At 37.8% G+C, this 25,129-nt stretch overlaps 1 protein-coding gene across 3 annotated transcripts in view; it reads left to right on the forward strand.

Moving 5' to 3' along the window:
• The window catches only part of DYNC2H1 (dynein cytoplasmic 2 heavy chain 1), a 245,015-nt gene that overhangs the window by 69,245 nt on the left and 150,641 nt on the right, over positions 1 to 25,129 (forward strand). For all 3 annotated transcript variants that reach the window (XM_084893697.1, XM_084893698.1, XM_084893699.1), the window contains exons 41-50: positions 699 to 854; positions 1,954 to 2,213; positions 3,021 to 3,267; positions 4,758 to 4,909; positions 7,217 to 7,361; positions 10,919 to 11,021; positions 12,188 to 12,352; positions 18,963 to 19,093; positions 20,209 to 20,457; positions 24,623 to 24,731. In XM_084893697.1, coding sequence (XP_084749823.1) covers positions 699 to 854; positions 1,954 to 2,213; positions 3,021 to 3,267; positions 4,758 to 4,909; positions 7,217 to 7,361; positions 10,919 to 11,021; positions 12,188 to 12,352; positions 18,963 to 19,093; positions 20,209 to 20,457; positions 24,623 to 24,731 — 1,717 coding nt within the window. The remainder of the gene's footprint in view (positions 1 to 698; positions 855 to 1,953; positions 2,214 to 3,020; positions 3,268 to 4,757; positions 4,910 to 7,216; positions 7,362 to 10,918; positions 11,022 to 12,187; positions 12,353 to 18,962; positions 19,094 to 20,208; positions 20,458 to 24,622; positions 24,732 to 25,129) is intronic.

Consider the following 25,129-nt stretch of genomic DNA (forward strand, 5'->3'; position numbering starts at 1 on the left):
CTACTCTATAGCTTTTACCACAACTTGTTAACTATTTCCTCTGCTAGACTCAAGTTCTATGATAAAATACTCTTTAGATCACTCTTTAAAAAAATACCTAGCACTGCATACAGTTTCTGTGCACAGTTGGTTCTTAGTAAACACTTTTGGATGAATGAGAACCCTTTCTTCGCCTAACTCCCCGGCAGTTACACAGGGGCCCTAGAGGACCACAGATGAAAATCATCGATATGACCTCAATTCGAAAGTTTCATTTTATAATTTTGCTAGGGAGAAAGTTCCCAAATGTGTTTTCATTTAAGCCTGCTTTTTACTAGCTTCTTGTCCAGTGCCATCAATCTAGCCCTTGCCTATAGCTTCTTTTTTAATAGTTAGAGGAAATGAGAAACTATTCTTTTTAAACCAATGCTCATTAATTTACCTTTCCTTTATATTTTGTTTAGGAAGTAAAAAAAACATATATTTATTTGAGGATTCTAACTATAGTTAGAAATATATAGTTGTGTTTTTTATGATTACTTTTTATTTTCAAAATTTCTATTTTATAATTGATTGAAATCTAAACTTTCTACCGTATAAGTTGAAAAGAGGGATACATTTAAAGATGATCCTTAAAAAAGATATGCAAATGCCAATCTGTATGTTCTGAGTTAACTTATTAATTGCCTTTTGTCTGTACTATGTATTTTAAATAACAGAATGACTATGTGGTAGAAACAAGTTTGGTTGGGACTGTGATGAATGGTTTGTCACATCTACATGGATGCAAAGATCATGATCAATTTATTATAAATCTCATAAGGGGACTTGGTGGAAATCTGAACATGAAATCACGACTGGAATTCACCAGAGAGGTAATACAGTTTAAAGCCTATATTCAGTGTACATTAAAAAAAAATTTTCATTGACTCTTAACTGCCAAAATTACCTGTAAGTATAAGATGCAGAACTTTTGATTTTAAAATTATGCATTCACTACATTTAATTAAATGCATTATAATGCATTTAAATACATGTATATTTTATATTTCTGTTTATATTTTGTATTATTAAAATTTTAAATAATTATATTCTAGTAGAATAAAATTTGCAGCAAATATTTTTTGTTAGACATTTTGAACTTAGTTAGCTATGTGAATAAATCCAATTATTTATTTTTAATGTTAGAATAATAAATTTTTAAAATAATTATTTAACCAGAATTGTCTTAATGTTATGATTGCTAAGATGTATTAATCATTATAAATATTTGTTTAAATAAATGTAAATGTATAGTTTGCCTAAGCTGTTTATAAAACTGAATTCTACATATTAAGGGATTCTTTCTATTGGTCTATGTTGAAATGATTAAATATATGTTCCTTTGAGTTGACTCCAACATTATGTTTCTTAATTTATGTCATTTTGTTTCTTCTTTGATATCATCATTTATTACTTTCTCTATTGTTTCCCTTTCCATGGTCATTCTGCTGCCAACTATTTCTCATTGTTACTACTCAATACCATAAAATATATACATTTAGACAGATATTCTCTTGCCTAATCTCAGAATAAAGATGTTGAAAGTACCATTAGGAGCTAACTCTGCTTTATATCTTGGAAAAGAACAGTTTTTAAAGTGAGAAAGAAGAATAACAGGTAGAGAGCAATGAACAATGGTGGTAGGTAACATTGGGATTGAACATGGTGGACCTGAAGGGTATAGGATTCCTACACTGTGTAATTTATAATTTAGTGCTCATAAGAACTCAATTAAAAATTGAATACATTTATACCTTGGTGACATTTATTTGCTTAAATGATCATTTAGGGAATAATATTTGAGATAAAATGTTACTTTAATGATAAGAGATCTTAAATAGGTTTATAATATGTGAAATTTTTCTAACGAAGATGTTTCTTTTTAGGGCATTTACTTTTAAGAATTAAAAATTTACAACTTTTCCTCTTAAGGTTTTTACTTGGGCACGAGAATCTCCTCCAGATGCGCACAAACCAATGGACACCTACTATGACCCGAGTCAAGGACGATTAGCATCGTATGTGCCGAAGAAGCCGGAAAATTTGACCGCTGATGATTTCAGCAATATCCAAACACTTCCAGTCATTCAGACTCCTGACATGCAACGAGGTCTAGATTACTTCAAACCTTGGTTAAGTTCTGACACCAAACAGCCATTTATTCTCGTGGGACCAGAAGGATGTGGCAAAGGGTAAGAGCAAAATATGTTGATAGAGGTGTATATTGTGAATTTATGCTTCTTTCCTCTTTTAAAATGATTTAATAGCTTTATTTATTTTTTTGGTTAAACTAGCACTTCTGTTTTCACGAAGGACTCTTTCCTTGCCACTGCTTGTAAAAATAACTTGACTATGGAGAAGAATATGTTTTTCTTTTCTGCCAGGTTATGTATTTTCTAATGGAAAGAGAATAATCTAGAAGATACTTATAAAAGAATCTGTCCATAAAATCATAACAAAAAATAAGTACCTTAGATATACTCTCACAAATTAACATTTGCTTTATTTTATAAAAAGTGAATTTTGACATTAGATCTTTATTTGAAAATAGCTTTTAATTCAGTAGAATTCAGTCTATTTTTAGTGTCTATAATTTCTGGACATAAAAGAGACAAGGATTATTAGTCTCACATTTTTAGTAGTAATTAAAAAATTTTATAAAGTCATAGTAATTTTTCCTAACTTAGAGATCTTAATATCTTAAAATATTTACTTCACCTTTGAGGAAACAGTTGGTATCTTTTATATATACTTTATGAAATGAAGTTATTTCTGAAAACTTTGTTGTTGAAAGAGTCCCAGGATTGCCTTCAAATATGAATATGTTTTTTCCAGTCTAAAAATTAGAAAGTTACCATATCCATTTTACCACTTCTCCTTACGCATCATCAGACATATTTTAGAGAATGAAAGATTTATAAAAGAGAAATTTTATATTGAATATAAAAAGTATTTTATTGATTGTATTTTTAAAGCCAAATGTCATACATCTTTCATAGGATGCTGCTGAGGTATGCCTTTTCCCAACTCCGGTCCACTCAGATTGCTACAGTTCACTGTAGTGCACAAACTACATCTCGACATCTCCTGCAGAAACTGAGCCAGACTTGCATGGTAATCAGTACTAATACCGGTCGAGTATACAGACCCAAAGACTGTGAAAGACTTGTTCTGTACTTAAAAGATATCAACCTTCCCAAACTTGATAAATGGGGCACCAGTACTTTGGTGGCTTTTCTGCAACAGGTGAGCCTTATCACTTGAAGTGTTTTGATATAATTAGAAACCAATTTAGTTTCATTAATGTTTTTTACTTTATTTTTGTTGTTGACACTATTACAGATATCCCCATTTCCCCCCACCTTTGCCCATGTTCACCCAGCCCCTGCCTTTCCTCTCTCTAGAAAAAATTCTGCTTTCTTCCTTAGAGTCAGGTTTTTTTTTTGTTTTTTTTTTTTAATATATTTTATTGATCTTTTACAGAGAGGAAGAGAGAGGGATAGAGAGTTAGAAACATCCATGAGAGAGAATCATCGATCAGCTGCCTCTTGCACGCCCCCTACTGGGGATGTGCCTGCAACCAAGGTATATGCCCTTGACCGGAATCGAACCTGGGACCTTTCAGTCCGCAGACCGACGCTCTACCACTGAGCCAAACCGGTTTCGGCTTAGAGTCAGTTTTATCTAGCATGTGTCATGGAAATTAAACTCTTGAGGCATCTCAGTCTTGTTCCAGCTTTCTTTGGTCTTCCTCCATTTAGAAGTTATAATGCATCGAGTTGATATATGACAAGAAGTGTAAAAGCAATCTTTACTCTATGCCTATTACATATCCCTCATTCCTAAAAGGAGGAAAGCAGAAGCTGAGGGTGCTGCTGGAGTTGGGGAAGTTTTCCATTTTTTTAGGTTTGCATTCTCAGAGCATTAGACTTCCTCAGGCATGTCCCTTCTGGCTGCTTTAGTTCTTTAGTTCCCTCTTTGCCTGTATAGGTATTGGAGACCATACATTCTCAGTCAGTGTGGAAGATTTTATTTCTTTATCTGATTTATATCACATTAGAAACCCTAAATTCTAAATTAAAACTTATTATGCTTATATGTCTTCAAGTTTACCTTTACTACGTTACTGCAAAAAGAATAAAATACTTGTAGAACAAAAAATTATTTCCTTATATTTTTTAAAAAAATAATTGTTGATGGATTTATACTGTCATCTGGATTTTAATGTTTATTGGAGAGAAAGCATTTTAAAATAATAGTAATTCAGTTAACAGTCAATGAACACAGTCTTTTTTTCTCTTTTTTAAAATTTTATTTTATTGTTTAAAGTATTACATATAATACTATATATGTCTCCGTTTTTTCTCCATCGACTTCACTCCAACCAACCTTCTTCCACCCTCCACTCCCCCCTACCCCTGACACATGCCCTCACTCCCCTAGTGTCTGTGTCCATTGGTTATGCTTATATGCATGCATAAAGTCCATTGGTCGATTTCTTATCCCCAATCTCCACCCCTCCCCTGCCTTCCCATTGAAGTTTGACAGTATGAACACAGTCTTGAACAGTATTATCTTTCAATGATATAATAATTTAAAGTATATTTCAATTTTTAATTCTTGAGATAGGTAGAGGATGATTACATTTGGAAATAATTGAATTTTATGCAAATATATATTATGATTAGAAAATCTTAAGCATTAAACTTTTATTTTTAAAAATTGCTTTCAAATAGGTATTGACATATCAAGGATTTTATGATGAAAATTTGGAATGGGTTGGTTTAGAAAATATTCAAATTGTGGCGTCTATGTCAGCTGGAGGAAGACTGGGAAGACATAAGCTTACTACCAGATTTACTTCTATTGTTCGTCTTTGTGCTATAGAGTATGTATCTTAGTGTTTTAAATTTTTTTTTTAACTTGGGGAGATATATTTGCATTTTATTAACGATATCATTAATGATGTTTCTTCAAAATGTAGCATATACAAATAGTCGAAACTTAAGCTCCTGCCCTTTTCAAACTATAGGCAGTAATTTAGGATAAAGGCTTTTTTAATCAACACTTCTTATATATTAGAAATAAAATAGAACTGTTTTGTCTTTTCTTTGTTCTAAACAGGGGTCCTCAAACTTTTTAAAGTGGGGGCCAGATCACGGTCCCTCAGAGAGCTGGAGGGCCGGACTATATGAACTACTAATTCCTACTGTAACACCTCGGCTGCGCTCACTGCCCAAAAAACCTGGCGGGCCGGATCAGACTCCTCTGCGGGCCGCATGTGGCCTGCGGGCCGTAGTTTGAAGACCCCTGTTCTAAAATAACAATATCAGGAATCAAAATGGTAGATTTTAGATTTAAATGTTTATGGTTTTATAAAAACAAAAACACTATTAAATTTTATAAATATAACTAAATAGATTATTTATTTAAAATACTAGAAGCCGGTTGCACGAATTCGTGCATGGGTGGGGCCCCTCTGCCTGGCTGTCGATTGGGGTCAATTGGGGCCATCTTGCTGGGGGGGAAGGCCCTCAGAAGGTTGGCTGATCAGAGGGAGCGACCACAAGAGGTTGGCTGTGGCAGTGCACTGACCACCAAGAGTCAGCTCCTGCGTTGAGTTTCTGCCCCCTGGTGGTCAGTGTGCATTATAGTGATCTGTCGACTGGTCAGTCGGTTGCTTAGGCTTTTATATATATACTAGAGGCCTGGTGGACAAAATTCGTGCTTGGGGGGGTGGCCCTCAGCCCAGCCTGTACCCTCTCCAATCCAGGATCCTTATTGCAATCCGGGATGGCTGATTCCTAACTGCTCCCCTGCCTGCCTGATTGCCCCTAACCACTTCTGCTGCTGGCCAGATGTCCCTAACTGCTCCCCACTGCTGTTCTGATCGCCCCCTAACTGCTCTCCTCTGCCTGCCTGATTGCCCCTAACTGCCTCTGCCTTGGCCCCTGCCACTGTGGCTTTGTCTAGAAGGACATCTGGAAGATGTCCAGTCTAATTTAGCACAGTACCCTTTTATTAATATAAGTATACTAGAGGCCAAGTGCATGAAATATGTGCACTCGTAGGGTCCGTAGCAGCTGCCAGCTGTGGCTGGATACTCCCTCTCTTCCCCTGGCTATCTGCTGCTGCTGGCTGAGGCCTCCCTTCTCCCGGCCACCTGCCGCCAGCCAGGGCCTTTCTACCTTCCCCCAGCTTCCTGCTGCCACTGGCTGGGGCCTACCTCCCTTCTCCCTGCCATTCTCTCCCCCTGGTCAAACTCTTGGATGAACTCCTGTTTGAGGGGATAACTTTCATATTATGATTTTATTACATAGGATATTTTTATTTATTTCAGAGAGGAATAGACAGGGAAAGATAGATAGAAACATCAATGATGAGAATTCATTGATTGACTGCCTCCTGCATGCCCCCTACTGGGAACTGAGCTTGCAATCTGGGCATATTCCCTTGACCAGAATTCACTCAAGAACCGTCAATCTGCAGGCTGAGCCAAACCAGCTAGGGGCATAAACAGATAATTTAAATCTGAAGAAAGTAAAGTTAGGTTATTTTTGTGACTGATAGCATTACTCTAATACATCCACCCGTCTCCATGGTCCATAACTGTTACAGGAATTTGCAATTTTATGCTTATGGCACTATATTCTTTAATATATTTGCCTTATGAAATCTAGGTTTTATGTTTTCATGCTAATTGTAACCATATATTAACATTCTCCTTTCAGAAATGTTATAGCCACCGATTAAACTATATTGAGATAGATTTTAGTTTGGGAGAGTTGGATTTTATTTGTTGTATTAGTTCTTCTTTTAGTTCTGAGGTGGATTACTGCTCTATGTACAGGCTCTGCATAACTCAAAGTGCCTTATCTTAGGGAGAATTTTCCTTTTAGCCTTTTTTTAAAGATCAGTGATTTTTGAGTCAATTATATTTGTTAAATAATCTTGTTGTAATCTTCTATTAGGACCCTCAGTATTTTACAACAAATAATTAGGGATCTAATTTGGTTGAAGTGAGAATAGGGACTTTGAGCTTGGCCTTAGCCCCTGAGTACATTTTGGAGACAATTATGTCTCAAAGCAGCATGTTTGAAAACCATTGCTATAAGTTAACATTAAAATAATAATTTAGATTAATAATTTATTTCAACTTCTTTAAAAAAGTATTTATTTTGACTTTCTTTTTCAGTTACCCAGAAAGAGAGCAATTACAGACAATTTATGGGGCATATTTGGAACCAGTTTTACATAAAAATTTGAAGAATCATTCTATTTGGGGTTCTTCATCAAAAATTTATCTCTTAGCAGGATCTATGGTGCAAGTGTATGAACAGGTATGTTTTTCATGTCTATTTGTATCACTTCAAAGGACTATCTTTTTTTTTTTTTTAATCTTTATTGTTCATATTATTACAGATGTTCCTCTCCCCCCCCCCCCCCCCCCCCGTTGCTCCCCTGCACCAGGTTCCCACCCCACCCTCTGTCATTTCCCCACCCATCATTGTCCTCATCCATAGGTGCACAGTTTATGTTCAGTCTCTTCAGCATCCCCATATCCCCTTTTCCCCGAGAATCGTCAGTTCACTCCCCTTCCATACCTCTGATTCTGTTATATTCACCAGTTAATATTGTTCAAAAGATTTAAAAAAAAATTTTTTTTGGTTTTTAGATTCACTTGTTGATAGTTACATATTTGTTGTTCATAGTTTTTATCTTTATTTATTTTCTCTTCCAAAAGAACCCCCTTCAGCAATTCATATAATTCTGGTTTGGTGGTGATGAACTCCTTTAGTTTTTTTATTTTTTATTGGTGAAGCTCTTTATCTGACCTTCGATTCTGAGTGATAGCTTTGCTGGGTAGATTATTTTTGGCTGTAGGTTCTTACTATTCATCACCTTGAATATTTCTTGCCATTCCCATCTGGCCTGCATGGTTTCTGTTGAGAAATCAGCTGACAATCGTATAGGTGCTCCTTTATAGGTAACTACCTGCTTTGCTCTTGCTGCTTTTAATATTCTCTCTTTGTCTTTTGCTCTTGGAATTTTTTTTGGTGTGGTCTTCTTTGGATTCCTTTTGTTTGGAGTTCTGTGCACTTCCTGGACTTGTAAGTCTAATTCTTTCACCAGGTGGGGGAAGTTTTCCGTCACTATTTCTTTCAGTATGTTTTTGATATCTTGCTCTCTCTCATCTTCTGGGACCCCCCATAATTCTGATGTTGGTTCGCTTGAAGTTGTCCCAGAGTTTTCTTACATTATCTTCAACTTTCTGGATTTTCTTGCCTTCTTGCTTCTGTGGAGGAGTGTCTTCTGGCTCTTTATGTTCCAAATCTTTGACTTGATTCTTGTGATCTTCCATTCTGTTTTTAGGACTCTGTATATTTTTTATTTCAGACAATGTATTCTTTATTTCTTGTTGATCCCTTATTATTTCTAGTTGATCCCTTTTCATATTCTCATAGGTCTCTTTTATTTTATCGGCCTTTTCTAGGAGATTCTTGAACAACCTTATAAGTGTGGTTTTGAACTCTATATCCAGTTGCTTTTTGTCCTCCATTTCTTTTGTTTGTGATCTATTTCGTTGTCTCGGCATTTTCACAGCTTCCCTGATGGGGCGGAGTTTCAGGGTGGAGCCTACAGCCTTGGTTTCTTTCAGTCACGCCCTATGCGGCTCCTGAGTCTCAGTATTCCTCAGGGTCCTTCAGTACTTGCTGCAAGCACCTCTGAGAGTGAGGTGCCCTCGAGTTTCGCCTGCTACCAAACAGTCTAGTCTCTCCCCCAATAGGCCTGGAACTGGGGTTCAGTTCAGTTGGAGGTGGGATTGGCGGTGGCGTTCAGAGCAGTCTGGAGCCCCTGTCTCCTTCCCGCCAGGGCAATCCCGCGGCACAGCCAACCGTCCCTTCTCTGCACGCAATGTGCGCACCTCCAGGGGCTCTGTCTTTCGCCGCTCCCTTGGGATTCTGCCTTACAGCCCCGGCTCCCTATGGATGAGCCTGGGTCCCCGGGGTCTGGCCTAGAACTGGGGTTCAGAGCAGTCGGAACTGGGCTCAGCACAGTTCGGAGCTTTTGTCTCCTTCCCGCTAGGGCAATCTGGCAGCAGAGTCAACAGTCCGTCCTCTGTGCACAATGTGTGCGCCTCCAGGGGCTCTGTCTTTCGCCGCTCCCTTGGGATTCTGCCTCACAGCCCAGGCTCCCTCTGTTTGAGCCTGGGTCCCCGGGGTCTGGCCTAGAACTGGGGTGCAGAGCAGTCGGAACTGAGGCTCAGCACAGTCCGGGACTTTTATCTCCTTCCCGCTAGGGAATGCCAGGCACTCAGCCTCCCCCTCCTCTCCGGCTCCATCCTCTCCGCGCGCTCTGCGTGTCTCTGTACCTTAGGCTTTTACAGCTCCTCCGCTCTTCCTTCTTCTCCTTGCTTCTCGTTGTAGAATTTCCAGTCAGTCGACTTTCCTGTAGTTCTGAGTAATGTCCATTTTATATTTTAGTTGTATTTTATTGAAATTGTTGTGTGCGGCTGCGGTTAGGTGTTTACTTGTGCAGCCATTTGGATCCTCTGGAAGTTCTCCCAAAGGGCTATCTTTAATTTTGCTCTATGTTGATGTTTAGACTTTCTCTTCCTGTTGTTTATTAGACCTTTTAACTAGAGTGTAAGCTCTGTGAGGGCAGATGCTCTTTGTACTTTATTCACTGTTGTATTCCCTGGCAGTTTCAAGTAGACACCCAGTAAATACTGACTGAAGGAATTAGTGGATGGATGGTTATTCTTCTATTAGCTCAAATTTAGAATATTTCGAATGGAGTTCATCTTTTTTCCCAAACCACATCTTTCTCTTGAGTTCTATTAGTTTCTATCTCCTAGACTTCAAACTCAAGAGTAGTGTTTGATGTTGTTTTGTTTTTTGTTTTCCTTGTTACTTGTGAGGAAATGTCTATAGTATCCTTCTTTGATGGAGGGGGATGATATTTGAAATCAGGTATTAAGAATGGCAGAAGACATTTACTGAGTACAGTCTCTCTCTAGTGCTAATCCTAGGGATGCAAAAATGGCTGAGTCTCTATTCTTTTGAGGCTCACAGTCTAAATGAAGAGCCTAGTCATATACACACACTATTAATACAGTGTCACGAGTGTAACAACAGTATGCACAAGGTACAGAGAAAGTGTAGAGAAGGAATAGATGACTTTGTTGTGTGTGGTAGTTATTAAGGGGAGGTGAAATGTGATGTGAATTTTGAAAAATGAATAGAAATTTGCAGAGTGGCTGGAGATGAAAGGTCTTCCTAGGTAAAGCTAATAGTATGTGAAAGTTATGGAAGTGTTTGTGGAAGTTGCTTTTTATAGAGTTGGAGTAGAAGTAGGGAAAGATGAGTTCAAATGCAATAAATTCCTTATATTTTAAAAATTTAATTCAAATGTTCAATGATCAAGGCCAGAATAAGAGCAATGGCTCTGTCCATAGGGAGGAAGGGACAGGCTCTTTACTGGTTATTTATTAGAGAGTGACTTTGATGTGTTAAAAGTTTAGTGGCTTCTTGAACATAAGTTAGCTAGCTATGTGGTTCCAGCCATTAGAAAATGGGTTTACCTAGATCTGTGAGTTCCTTGGAATTACAACCACCATTCATAAAGCGTAGGTTTGAATTTCTTTCTTTAGAAGTATTTTTTAGCATTTTATTTTATTATTTTATTTTTGCTATGGACAACTTTTGGCAGTTTGTTGAAGCCTATGAACAACACTTCTTATTAATGTTTTAACTTCATAAAATATAATATACGAGATAACTAAGGAAGTCATTTACATTGAAATACAGTCCCATCCACTGGTAGAAACTGGCATTTCTGTGAGTCTAGAGTAAATGAAAAGTAGACAGATGATTTACTGTATTCTCTTTTACAGGTGCGGGCGAAATTTACAGTTGATGATTATAGTCACTATATTTTTACTCCTTGCATTCTTACCCAGTGGGTTCTTGGCTTATTCAGATATGACTTAGAAGGAGGTAAGTTTTGCTTTCATGATTTCAAATCACTTAGCTTTCTTAGAATGCCATAGTGTGTGTTTGTGTGTATCTTTACACTATTGTTTGTGATAGTTATGTTAAATGATATTGTAGCTATTTATAGTATTATAAAAACTATAAGTGAAATAATATTGACATGTAATTTAAATGAACATTAAAAATAAAATAATATTTTATTATGTTTTCTCATATAAACTATTAAGGATTACCACAATTAAAACATGGTTTTGGGAGAAATGAAGTTATTATTCTTTGTAACCAAATGTTTAATATGCTTTTTTGGATTGATATTTTTATTGAACAACTAGAGATAATAGTGCCTAACTTTAAATAATAGAAAAATTTACCAACTCATTAACTCAATAAATTTAAACTTTTTTTTATTTCTTTTTTTATTTGTCTGCTGCCAAAATTATGGTATGTAGATTTTCACTATCCTATATAATAAATGAGAAAAATGTAAATTGACCATACCTCTGGAGGGGGTATGCAAATTAACCAGACAAAGATGGTGGGTTAATTTGCATACACAGGCACTGGGCGGGGAGCAGAGTGGGAGATGGGGCAGAGAGTGGAGTGGCTTGGGGAACTTGGCTTCCCAAGTGGCCAGATGGCAGCTTGGCTGTGGGGCTGAGACAAAGCAGGAAGGGAGCATGGGGAGCACCAGGAATTCTGGGAATAGTAGTTCTGGTGGCAGACAAATCTCCTAGACACTAGAGCAAAGTGAGCCTGGAGCAAGTTACTATTGTGGTAGGGGATGGAAGGAAAGCAAAGGTGAGAGACATAAGTAAAATCAGAGTGTCTAGGAAAAATTAAAGGGGAAGTATCTTAAAACTTCCAGGAAATCTCCACCAATGAAGCAAAGAAAAAAAAGTCTCTATTATTCTGTGAGCAACAAACCAAACCGTTGGGGTCTCAGACTATTCGCTCATGTGATTGCAAAGACAGACAGGAACTCCCAGATTGGAGAGGGCTCCCCTGAGGGCTCCCAGGTTGGAGAGGGTGCGGGTCTGGCTGAGGGACACTCCCCCTTCCCCCCCGCACGAATCTTCTTGCATGGGGCCCCTAATTTCTAATAATATGTTGAAACTAACCATTTTAAAGTCATTTTAATTTTATTACAATTAAAATTTTGCCTTTTTTAGGATCATCAAACCATCTAGATTATGTATTAGAAATTGTAGCATATGAAGCACGTCGCTTATTTCGTGACAAAATTGTTGGTGCAAAGGAACTTCATTTATTTGACAACATCTTAACATCAGTGTTTCAAGGAGATTGGGGGTCAGATGTATTAGACAATATGGCAGGTAATATAGTTACTGAGTTTATGTAAATATACAAACGTTATGAGAACTTCGGTTTACTAATAGCATGGTTGTGTATGTCTAAACAAATAAAATTTCTGATAATTTTTAATCATAGGGGGTTTCTCTGTCATCTTTTGCTAGATGTCAATAATTACATTCCACACAACTATGATAACTATAATTGTTTTTTTGGGGGGAAGAAAGGGTTCTGGCTATAGCATTTTACATTTGCAATTCAAAATTGTATTTCCTGAAAGAGTTTTAGTAAAGAAGTTTTTAATAGTTATATATGTATGAAACTTAAAAATTATTATGAAAATCCACATTTGATTACAATGAACTTTAGCTTGAAAGTAATAGCCATTCTCATTCCTGTCACTGTTCATAATGTCAGCACAGAACTATTTATTTTTGTTACTAGCTTCACCCATTGTTATGGTAAACAAAGCATAACATCATTTAGTCAGAGCAGCTTTGTGCATTTGCAGTTATTACTGCTTAATCACAAATTTGCATTTTGAAAATTGCTTTAGGAATAATGCATGTGATGAAAATCATCATGGTGAAAAGACTTTTGATAAAAAAGGACCATATTATGAACATATTTCTTAATATAACTGCTTTTAAGCTACAAAATGTGTTTCTGTTTTATTAGATTGTAAAGTGAGGCTTCAAAAATATTTCTTAAAATACATTCTATACAGGGCCTGGGGCAAAGGTAAGGTTTACAGTGTGTATGGAAAATAATACAATAATTAATACATAATAATACAAGAATAAACTGTATTTCGTGTACTCACAACTGTAAATCTACTTGCCCCACTTGGTACATTTCTGGATTCAATATTGGTTCCAGGGTCATGTTACATAAGCCAAAATTATGAAGATGAGAAGGATGTTGAGACTGCTAGGAGTAATTTTCTAGGCGCTTCTTGAGTTTTGGAATCAGAAAGTAAGTTCAAGAGTACCTGAGGTAGTTTGAAATGCTGAGCGAAGCCTGGTAGTAGTGCAGAGTTGGCTTGATTTTTAGTGAGGGTTTATGCCCTTATTGCCTGTAGTTTCATGGCTTAGTGTGGAAAGGCTTTGGTTCTTAAATGGTGCATTTTTTTCTTAATCTTAAAATTTCTTTTTATAAAGAAAGTGGCATAACTTTTGGGAATTAGATGATATCAGTATCTTATTAGGTATCTGAATTCTCTAGAATTTGGTATATTTTGTAGTCTCCTATATAGGACTCAATATTTTTTTCCTCAGTATTTTACCTTTCTTTTTTAAAAACATATTTTTATTGATTTTAAAGAAGAAGGGAGAGGGATAGAGAGATAGAAATATCAATGATGAGAGAGAATCATTGATCAGTTGCCTCCTGCATGCCCTCTATTGGGGATCGAGCCTGCAACTCAGGCATGTGTCCTTGATTGGAATCAAACGCAGGACTCTTCAGTCCACAGGCCAATGCTCTATTCACTGAGCCAAACCAGCTGGGGCTTAGTAGTTTACTTTTCAAAGAAGTGTTGATATATGTTAGATCTAGGAAAATAAGATTTTCATATAGATGAATATTAATTTGCTAATAAAACTTTAATATTGGCCAAAACTGGCTTGGCTCAGTGGATAGAGCGTCAACCTGCAGTCTGAAAGGTCCCAGGTTCGATTCCAGTCAAGGGCATGTACCTTGGTTGCAGGCACATCTCCAGAAGTGGGTGTGCAGGAGGCAGCTGGTCGATGTTTCTCTCTCATCGATGTTTCTAACTTTCTATCCCTCTCTCTTCCTCTCTGTAAAAAATCAATAAAATAAAATAAAAAAAAACTTTAATATTGGGACTTAGAAATAAATCAGACATATTCTTGTGCCCAAAAAACTTGAAATCTGATTGCAGCTACAGATAAGAAAGTCATTGCTTGCAATTGTGACTATTGCTAATGTGTTCAGGTGCCACAAAGATTTGTTCTAGTAGATTGTTAAACTGATAATTACAATATAGCATGCATTGTTTTACAATCAGTACAACTTTTCTGAATAATTTGGGATAAATGCTTGATAAGAGGTATCCTATATAATAAAGAGGTAATATGCAAATTGACCATCACTGCAAAACACAAGATGGCTGCCCCCATGTGGCCCAAAATGGCCATCCCCATGTGGACACAGATGTCTACCACACATGGCTAGCAGGGGAGGGCAATTCGGGAGGGACCAGGCCTGCAGGGGAGGGCAGTTGGGAAGCACCAGGCCTGCAAGGGAGGGCAGTTGGGGGCAACCAGGCTGGCAGGAAAGGGCAGTTAGGGTGACTAGGCTGGTAGGGGAGAACAGTTAGCATGGCCAGGCTGGTAGGGGAGGGCAATTAGGGGCAATCAGGTCGGCAGGGGAGGGCAATTGGCAGCAAAATCAAGCTGGAAGGGGAGGGCATTTGGGGGTGACCAGGACAGTAGGGGAGGACTTTTGGGAGCTAACTGGCCAGCAGGGGATGGCATTTGGGGATGAGATCAGGCCTGCAGAAGGGCAGGTGGGGGTGAGATTAGGCCTGCAGAGGAGGGCTGTTGGGGGTGAGATTAGGCCTGCAGGGGAGGGCTGTTGGGGGTGACCAGGCCAGTAGGGGAGGGCTGTTGTGGGCAAACAGGCTGGCAGGGGAGGGCAGTTGGGAGCAACCAGGCCTACAGGGGAGACAGTTGGGGGCAGTCAGGCTGGCAGGGGAGAGTAGTTGGGGGCAAACAGGTTGGCAGGGGAGCAGTTAGGGTGATCAGGCAGGCAGAGGCAGTTAGGGGCAATTAGGCAGGCAGGTTGAAAGATTAGGGGTGGTCAGCAGGCAGGCATAGGGATTAGGGGCAATCAGGCAGGCAATTGAGTGATTAGGAGCCAGCAGTCCCAGATTGCGAGAGGTATGTCTGACTTCTGGTAGTCAGACATCCCCCCAAGGTCTCCCCAATTGAAGAGGGTGCAGGATGGGCTGAGGGAACCCGCTTGTGCACAAATTTCATGCACCCGGCCTCTAGTATAAGAATAATTTTTTGAGGAAGCTACCATGAAACTTTTAAAACTAATTTTTAATTTGAAATAATTATAGATTCACATACAGTTGTGAGAATTAATACTGAGAGAGTACATGTGTCTTTTACTTGGGTTTCCCCAGTGGTAACATTTGATAAACTTATAGTATAACATCACAAGCAGGATATTGATATTGATGCACTTAGGATACAATAAATCACCATAAAGATCTGTCATGTTACCCATTTGTAGTTCACCCCATGGAAACTACCAGTTTGTTCTGTCTTTAATATTGCTATTTCAGTAATCTTATTTGTACTTAGGATAATTCTCTGGAGATATACATAAGCAGGTTGTTGCATATTTCAGTACTTTGTTCCTTTTTGTTGCTGAGTAGTTATTCAGCTGAACTTAAAAGTTCTTTAACCATTTTGTTGAAGGACATTTGGGTTAAGTTTTTTGCTATTAGGAAACAAGCTGTGATAAACACATGTACAGGTTTTTGTGTAAACATACAGTTTTGTTTCTCTGGGATAAATGCTCACAAGTACAGTTGTAGGGTTGTATGGTACTTGTATGCTTATGTTTTTAAAACTGCCATGGTGTTCTCTAGTGGCTGTTTCATTTTACATTCCCATCAGTGGTATATCAGTGGTAGAATTGCTTTGCCTCCTTGCCAGCATTTGTTATTGTCACTTTTAAATTTTAACCGTGGTAATAAGTGTGTGTTCATGTCATTGTGGTTTTTATGGGCATTTTGCTGACAGCTAATTTAGTTGAACATCCTTTCACAGGCTCATTTGCCATCTGTATATCCTCTTCAGTGAAATGTCTCTTCATGCCTTTTGCCCATTTTCTAATTAGATTGTTTACTTTTTTACTGCTGAGTTTTGAGAGTTAATTATATATCTAGATACCAGTCCTTTGTCAAATTGTGGTTTGCAGATATTTTCGCTCACTCTATAGCTTGTCTTTTCATCTTCTTAATAGGGGTCCTTTAGAGGTAAAAAGGTTTTCATTTTGTGAACCCCAATGAACTAAATTTTTTTAAAGGATCTTTTGGTGTCGGGTAATAACTGTCTAGTTCTAGTTTCTAAAGATTTCCCCCCTCAAACTTGTATAGTTTTACGTTTTAAGTCAATGGTCTACTTTGAGTTAATTTTTGTATGAAGAATGAGATTTAGCTCTAGCTGGTTTGGATCAGTGGATAGAGGGATGGTCTTTGGACTGAAGGGTCCCATGTTTGATTCTGGTCAAGGGCACAAGGACACGTACTTCAGTTGCAGGCTCCTCCCAGCCTGGGCCCTGGTCAGGGCTCATGCAGGAGGCAACCAATTGATGTGTTTCTCTCTGTCTTTCCTTCTCTCTTCCACTCTCTCTAAAAATCACTGGAAAAATATCCTCTGGTGAGGATTAAAAAAAAGGAATAAGATTTAGGTCAAGGTTTACTTTTTTGCTTATGGATGTCCACTTGTTCCAGCACCATTTGTTTAAAAGGCTAAATTCCTTTCAGACCTTTGTAAAAAATGAGTTGTGTTGATCTAATTCTGGGTTCTCTATTTTGTTCCATTGATGTGTATGTATGTCCTTCCACATGTGTGCCAATACCACACTGTCTTGATTACTGTAGCAACATAAGTCTTAAATTGGTTAGACCGATTTCTTCTGCTTTATTCTTTTTCAAAATTGCTTTAGCTAGCCCTGGCTAGTTTGGCATCATTTGGGATGATGCTCTATCCAGCTGAGCCATCTGGCTAGAGCAAAAGTTGACTATATTAAATGAAGAAGAGGAGAAGGGCATTCCAGACAGGGAACAGAATATGTAAAGTACCCACAGCTTGAGAAAGCTGGAGTATATAGTGGGGCAGAAAGGGAGACAGAAGATTCAAGCAGTCAGTGCACCCAGATTGCAGAAGGCCTTGAATAGCAGAAATGTGTTTGTTTTGGCAGTGGGAATCTCTGTGATATTGGAGTGTTGTGGACCAATCAGATTTTGTTTTGTCTGTGTTATTTTTGTAGTAGTCAAGATATAGTTAAGGGGGCAGAGACCTATGGCATTGATACAAGTTAAGAATGCTACTACCAGAGTCTAGGGGAGAAATGAGGAGGAGTACAAATAGGAGTTTAATTTTAGGTGGTGTTTGAATGTTTGCAAGCTTTTTGAGTATCTTCTGAGAATTTACATAAGCTTAATAAATCTATAAAAGTAGGGATAATGTTTGTCTTACTATTTATCGCTAACAAAATACAGTGTTTATATACAGTTCTGTGGTAAATATTTAGTAATGATTGCATGAATTATATGTCTGTTAAACAATTAGAAATATGGGACTAAACTAAAGCTGGGGAGAGATAGTGAATAGGTTTTGGGTATGTAAATAATTGATAATTTATGCAACAGAATAGGATTAAATTATTTAAGAGGAATGTTTAGAATTAAAGAATAACAGTCTGAATTAGATCCTAGGGAAGATAAACATATAAGGGATAAACAGAAAACTAAAAAGTTGTGATTTTGGCCCTGCCTGGTTTTGCTCAGTGGTTAGAGAGTTGGCTGGCAGACTGGAGGGTCGAGGGTTTGATTCTGTCAAGGACACGTACCTTGGTTGTGGGTTCACTCCCACTTTCAGACAGGGCACAAGGGGGAGGCAGCCAGTGGGTGTGTCTCTTTCACACGGATGTCTCTGTTTCTCCCCTTCCCTGCTCTCCCTTTCAGTCTCTCTAAAAATGGAAAAATATCTTTGGCTGAGGATTAAAAAAAAAAAGTAGTGATTTTGACTTGATAAGTATATATATAAAAATGGTTCATTAAGAAGCTTCACAAAAAAAAAAAAAAAGACTGCAAAATTAGGACGGTATTGTTGATCCCAAATAAGAGTTTTAGTTTAGTGGTTTCTGAAGATAGAAGATAATGTAAGAAAAAGAATACGATAATGTAAGGAGTGTGATGGTGAAGGAGAGGAACATGAAGTAGCTTGGGTCTGGGAAAGATTAAGCTGAGGTTGAGTTGGGCATGTGACAAGGAGGATACTTGATGAACAGTTCCAGAGGAATTGGCAGCGGAAACGTTCAATAGAATGGTGAACAGATTTTTCTTGTATGGTAACAGGAACAGTGCTGTAGATAAATTTCCGGGAAATCTGTGGGATTTTTTGTTTTCTAATTAAAATTCGGTTAATTTTAAAATTTTATTTTACAAGTTAGAGCTATTGGCAGTATTAATCTATGTTCTTTTTCAAGGAGAGTTTTGAGATTATTTTATTGAGAATTTTATGTTTTTATTCTATAAATTTTATATGGAGATTCTGGAGAAAGAGAAGGAAAATGGGACAGAATAGAAGGGGGTTAATAGGGAAAGTTGGGAGGAAGTCATTTTGGGGAGTAAGAGAAGACAAGGTAATATAGGGATTCCATCAGTTAGTTTCAGGTAGCAGTTTAAGTCTTTGTATCTTATCAATCATATTGGTCTTCCAAGGCACACTTTAAAATAGTGTATCTTTGCCTTTTGGCATATGATCTTACTTGAACTAACTAACTTAAAAAGAATTTAATGAGCAATGTACTTTACTGATGCTTCCGTTATAAACAACACGCCTAAAACAATATCTTTTATCTCTACAGATAGTTTCTATGTTACATGGGGAGCCCGACATGATTCAGGAGCAAGGGCACTCCCAGGACAGCCGTTGCCTCCACACGGAAAACCACTTGGAATACTAAACTCTGCAGAGCTCAGGGATGTTATTAAAAAGGTATAATATCAATCATGGATTTGACTTTGGTTATTATAGTCAATTTAAAAATATTTATTGAAAGATTTTGGAGTACAAGATTATAAAATATACAAAACTGGTTATTTTGGAAAATGGTTCATTATGGCAGATCTTACTACATGCCCATGTGCTTACACAGATGACATACAAAATCGCTAAGACACATGATGTTGGAAATATGAATAAGGATTTATATTAATTGGTATATCATCCTAGAGCAGTGGTGTCAGATTTCAGTGAGCACAAGAACTAGAAAATATACTGATTTCCGGGTCCCATCCCAAAGAGGTGTGATTCAGTAGGAGGGGCCCAAAGCCTCTGAATTTCTAACAGGCTCGCTCATGATGTTTATGCTGCTGGTTCACTGAACCTTTGAATGGCACTGTCTTAGGCAGTTTTTGTTTTGTTTTTTAAAGTTTAATTATAATAAAGAAGAAATAGCATTACATATGATTGCTTTATTTAAAAATTTAAAAATTAATATTTATATTGGAAGTTAGTCCAGATTGTATATCAAGAAAAATTTTTCATGGTCTGGTGAATTGATTGCTTTGCCTGGAATGGATATTGCAAAGTTGAGAATGTTTAAAGTTAAGTATGGGAGGTCTAGTTGTCCTCTTTCTCTTTTTTCACTGTATCACATAGCTCCTGGCAGTGCATCCTTCCTGTGTGTGGGATTTTGACTCATCTCTGAGCAATGAATAAGAACAAGAGTTCACATAATATTTTTTAGGCACAAAGTTTTTAGAGTTTTAGGATTGTTATATCTGGTCTTGCACACTGATTTGTAAGAACTGGTAAATATAAGGTCTTTTGAAGTTTTTATAATTAACCTGATAGCTCACACTGCTTTTTACTAATTATAGCAATTGTGTGAACCCTTGAACTTGTTTGATATATATGTTTTTTCTTAGAAAGTGCCATAAAGCTGGATTATTAAAAAAATAAAATGTAGACTGTGAGAATATACATAATCACTTAACTCCTTTTCTAGAGTGCCTTAAAAGTTAATATCTTAATCTAGATATTAATATTTGTATTATGCAATTGGGACTGATAGTAATTATACATTTTTCTTTGTGATTTTTTAAAAGGGCCTTATTCATTATGGACGCGATAACCAGAATTTAGATATTTTACTTTTTCAAGAAGTCCTGGATTACATGTCTCGGATAGACAGAGTGCTGAGCTTTCCCGGAGGCTCACTGCTGTTAGCAGGACGCAGTGGTGTGGGCCGGCGGACCATCACATCGTTAGTCAGCCATATGCATGGAGCAGTGCTGTTTTCCCCAAAGATTTCCCGAGGATATGAGCTCAAACAGTTCAAAAACGATCTCAAACATGTGAGTTACAATCTTTTGCTTTATTTGATTTTAAATTATAATTAGTTACTATTCTAAAAGCCTTTCAAGATCTTTAAGGCTTTGGTAAACAACATAGTTTTAATTTTGATGATTATTTTCCCATGATTATTAGGAAACCATATTATGGACAGATAGGAAAAAGATTTCCTATTAGGATTTTAAACCCTCAGGTACCCCAGAGTGGAACATTAGATGGACATGAAAGAAAGAAAAGGAGGAATTTATATGGGACATATGTGGGTACAGGTAAAAATGACCTATCTTTTGTCCACTTTCATCACTCTTGTTCAACATAGTACTGGAAGTCGTACCCACAGCAATCAGACAAGAAGAAAAAATAAAAGGTATCCAAATTAGAAAGGAGAAAATAAAACTGTCATTATTTGCAGTTTTTTGACATGATATTATACTTAAACCTAAAGCTTCCACCAGGAAACTGCTAGACTTAGGTAATGAACTCAGCAAGGTAGCAGGATGCAAAATCAGCATCGACAAATTGATGACATTTTTATACACCAATAATTAACTCTTTGAAAGGGAAACTAAAAAAACAATCCCATTTACCATTGCAACAAAAAAATAAGATGCCTAGGAATAAACTTAACCAAGGGGGTAAAAAACCTGAACTTGGAAAACTATAGGACATTGCAAAAAGAAATGGAAGAAGATATAAACAAATGTAAGTGCATACATGTTATGGATTGGAAGGATTAGCATCATTAAAATGTCCATACTACCCAAAGCACTGTTTAGATTCAATGCAATCCCTATTAAAATACCAATGGCATACTTCACAGAACTAGAACAAGTACTCCAAAAATTTATATGGAATCATAAAAGACCCCGAATAGCTGTAGCAATCTTGAGAAAGAAGAGCAAAGTTGGAGGAATCACAATATCGGATACCAAACTCTACTCCAACGCTTTTATAACCAAAGCAGTCTACTACTTGTATAAGAACAGGCATATAGACCAATGGATTAGATAGGGAATTGAGATCCCAGAAATTGACCTCCAACCCAACATTACACTCAATATTTGACAAAGGAGGCAAGAACATACAATGGAATAAAGACAGTCTCTTCAAAATGATGTTGGGAAAACTGGACAGATACATACAAAAAGGATGAAACGAAACCACCAACTTACACTATATACAAGAATAAACTCAAAATGGATAAAGTACTTAATTTATACCATAAAACCATAAAAATCTTAGAAATAAACACAGGCAGTAAAATTTTAGACATCTCATGTAGCAGATTTTTTGCTGATACATCTCCTAGGACAAAGGACACTAAGGAGAAAGTAAGTGGTACTACATAAAAATAAAAAGCATTTGCACAGCAAAAGAAACCACCTTCAAAATCAAAAGGGAACCCCCTTTATATGAGAGAATGTATTTGGCAATGATATGTCTGGTAAGGAGTTAATATTCAAAATATATAAAGTTCTAATACAACTCAACAAAAAGAAGACAATCCAATTAAAAAATTGCCAGGAGATCTGAGTAGACATTTCTCCAAAGAGGACATATAAATGGCCAAGAGACACATGAAAAAATGCTAACAGTCAGTAATCATCAGAGAACTGCAAATTAAAATCATAATGAAATATAACCTCTCAGAATGGTTATCATAAAAAATCAACAAATAGCCGGGACTGGTTTGGCTCAGTGGATAGAGCTTTGGCCTGAGGACTGAAAGGTCCCAGGTTTGATTCCGGTCAAGGGCATGTACCTTGGTTTCGGGCACATCCCCAGTAGGGGGTGTGCAAGAGGCAGCTGATCGATGATTCTCTCTCATCGATGTTTCTAACTCTCTATCCCTCTCTCTTCCTCTCTATGAAAAATCAATAAAATATATTTTTTTAAAAATCAACAAATAAGTTGATGATTCTCTCTGGACAATTCCCCTCCAAGATGTTGATCCCCACCCCACTCTCCTTGTGGATTGCTTTAACTGACGCCCCTTTCTTCCCAATCATGCTGCCCACTTCCTTTCTGTGTATTATATAAGCAGCTGAATTATGAGAATTAAAAAAAGAAATCAACAAACAACAAGTGCTGGCTAGGATATAGGGAAAAGGGGACACTAATTCCCTGCTGGTGGGAATGCAATTTGATGCAGTTACAGTGGAAAACAGTATGGAGTTTCCTAAAAAAAAAAAGTAAAAATGGAACTTCCGTTTGACCCAGCTATCCCACTTTTAGGAATATATCCTAAAAACCCTAAGCCACCAATCAGAAAGAATATATGCATCCCTATGTTCATAGTAGCATCATTTATAATAGCTAAGATTTGGAAACAGCCCAAGTACTCATTAGTTAATGTGTGGATAAAAAAACTGGGGGAGATTTATATAGTGGAATACAATGCAGCTGTAAAAAAGGGATCTCTTCCCCTTTGGGACTGCATGGATGGACCTGGAGAATATTATACTTAAATGGAATAAGCCAATTTGAGAAAGACAAATATCACATGATCTCATTTATGGAATATAATGAACAAAATGAATTGACCAACAAAATAAGCAGGGAGGCATGGGACAGACTGACATATCTTGATGTGGGGTTGGGAAGATGAGAAGAGATAAACCAAATAACCTACCTACTTCCCAGAGTTCCGGTGCACAACATTTGTGCGCTGAGGGTGGGAAAGTGGAGGAGAGTCCCTCTGCCCGGCCTGAAACCTTTAGCAGTCTGGGAGCCCTTGGGAGATGTCTGACTGCAGGGGATATCTGACTGACTAATGTCGCTGTTGGACATCCTTAGCACTGCTCCCGCCACTGCCACTGTGCTTACCAGCCATCAGTTCAGCTTATGGCTGAGCACACTGACCACTAGGGGGCAATTCCTGCACTGAGTGTCTGTCCCCTGGTGATCAGTGCACGTCATAGCAACCAGTTGTTCTGATGTTTGGTCAATTTGCATATTAGCCTTTTATTATATAGGATTATAATATAGGATATGCATAGCCGACAGACTCAGGCAATAGGGTGGTGAAGACCTGTGATGGATTGCAACTGGGAGGAGCGGGACAGAAGGGGGGAAAATGGGAGACATCTGTAATACTATCAACAATAATTTATATCTATAGGTATATCTGTTTATCTATAGATACAAAAGCCTAAGTGACTGTTATGACAAGAATGATGGGAATGACTGGTTGACCAGTTGCTATGGCATGCACAACACCAGAGGCCAGATGCTCAACTCAAGAGCTGTCCCTTGGTGGTCAGTGTGCTCCCACACCAACCTCCCATGGCCAGCCAACCTTCCCCTGGTCCCTCCCCCTGGCCAGCAAACCTCCCACAGTCCCTCTCCCCATCCTTCCACCCTTCCAGCAGGCACTGTCTGGCAGCCAGCAGGCCCTTCTGTCTTGTCCAACAGTGGGCAGGGCCTGTCTAGCAGCTGGCAGGCCCCGGCTGGCCTAGCTCCAATTGGGACTGGGTGAGATGGCCTTGATATGCCCTGATTGCTGCCGAGGCCTAGAGACCCCAAACGTGCACTGGGCCTCTAGTATATATGTAAAAGGCTAAGCATCTGGCTGACTGGCCTATAGGTATGATGTGCATTGACCACAAGGGAGCAGATGCTCAATGCAAGAGCTGCTGAGCAACATCAACTTTGTAGAGTGCACATCAACTTTAGCACTCCAGAAACCCTTGAGGGATGTCAGACTACTGGTTTTGGCCTGATCCTCACAGGCCAGGCCGAGGGACCCCCACCTGCTGGAGGGACCCCACGCATTCTGCAGATATCCTTCGAGTTGCGGTGCTACCCCAGGTGTGGCTGGCCAGAAAGGGACTGCAGGAGGTTGGCTCTAGGCCGTGTCCCGCCCTACCACCAGCCACCTTCTACAATAATTAGCTTCCTTTCAATGTGCATGAATCCATGCACCAGGACACTAGTACTACATAAAAGTAAAAAAAAAAAAAAAAAAAAAAAGTAAATATTTCCCCAAATAGTATTTGTTCATGGGCTGGATTTACTTTCCCAACTGTATAGCTAACATTTGATTTTTAATTTTGATTACTGAAATACAAATAAAGAAAGAAATATGTGACTAAGTTTAAATACATAATTAACGTTTTTAAGTACTCCAAAATATTTAATTGTCCCAAACCATTTTCTTTTGAGCAGGTGCTGAATCTCGCAGGCATCGAAGCACAACAGGTGGTTTTACTTCTTGAGGATCACCAATTCGTGCATCCTGCCTTTTTGGAGATGATCAATAGCCTTTTGTCTTCAGGTAAGTGGATGGTTTCTATTTATAGAAAATAAAGTTATACTGTAAAATTATGCCAGTAAAATTATCTTGTGCAAAGTTATGTTTCAGAGAATTTTTGGCATAGCTTTTATTAAGGTGACATGGGGTTAAATGTGCTTAAAGCAGGAGAATTGAGAAATTTCTGTAAAACAAGAAGATTGAAGAATTATTTAACATGATTATTAACATTGAATATTAGTGAATATGCTGAAAAATTGTCCCTCTTACTCACTTTTGGTTGGATTGTGTTCTATTATAATCCCTTGGGAAAGTTATCAACCAGTACTGACTTATTTAAAAAATATACCATTCCTTTAACATAGCAATTTTTTTATCTGTAGAAATTTTAACTACAATAAAATAACTAGTATGTAAAAAAT

This window comes from Pipistrellus hanaki (assembly GCF_964339955.1).
Source record: "Pipistrellus hanaki genome assembly, chromosome: 9".
Taxonomy (NCBI): domain Eukaryota; kingdom Metazoa; phylum Chordata; class Mammalia; order Chiroptera; family Vespertilionidae; genus Pipistrellus; species Pipistrellus hanaki.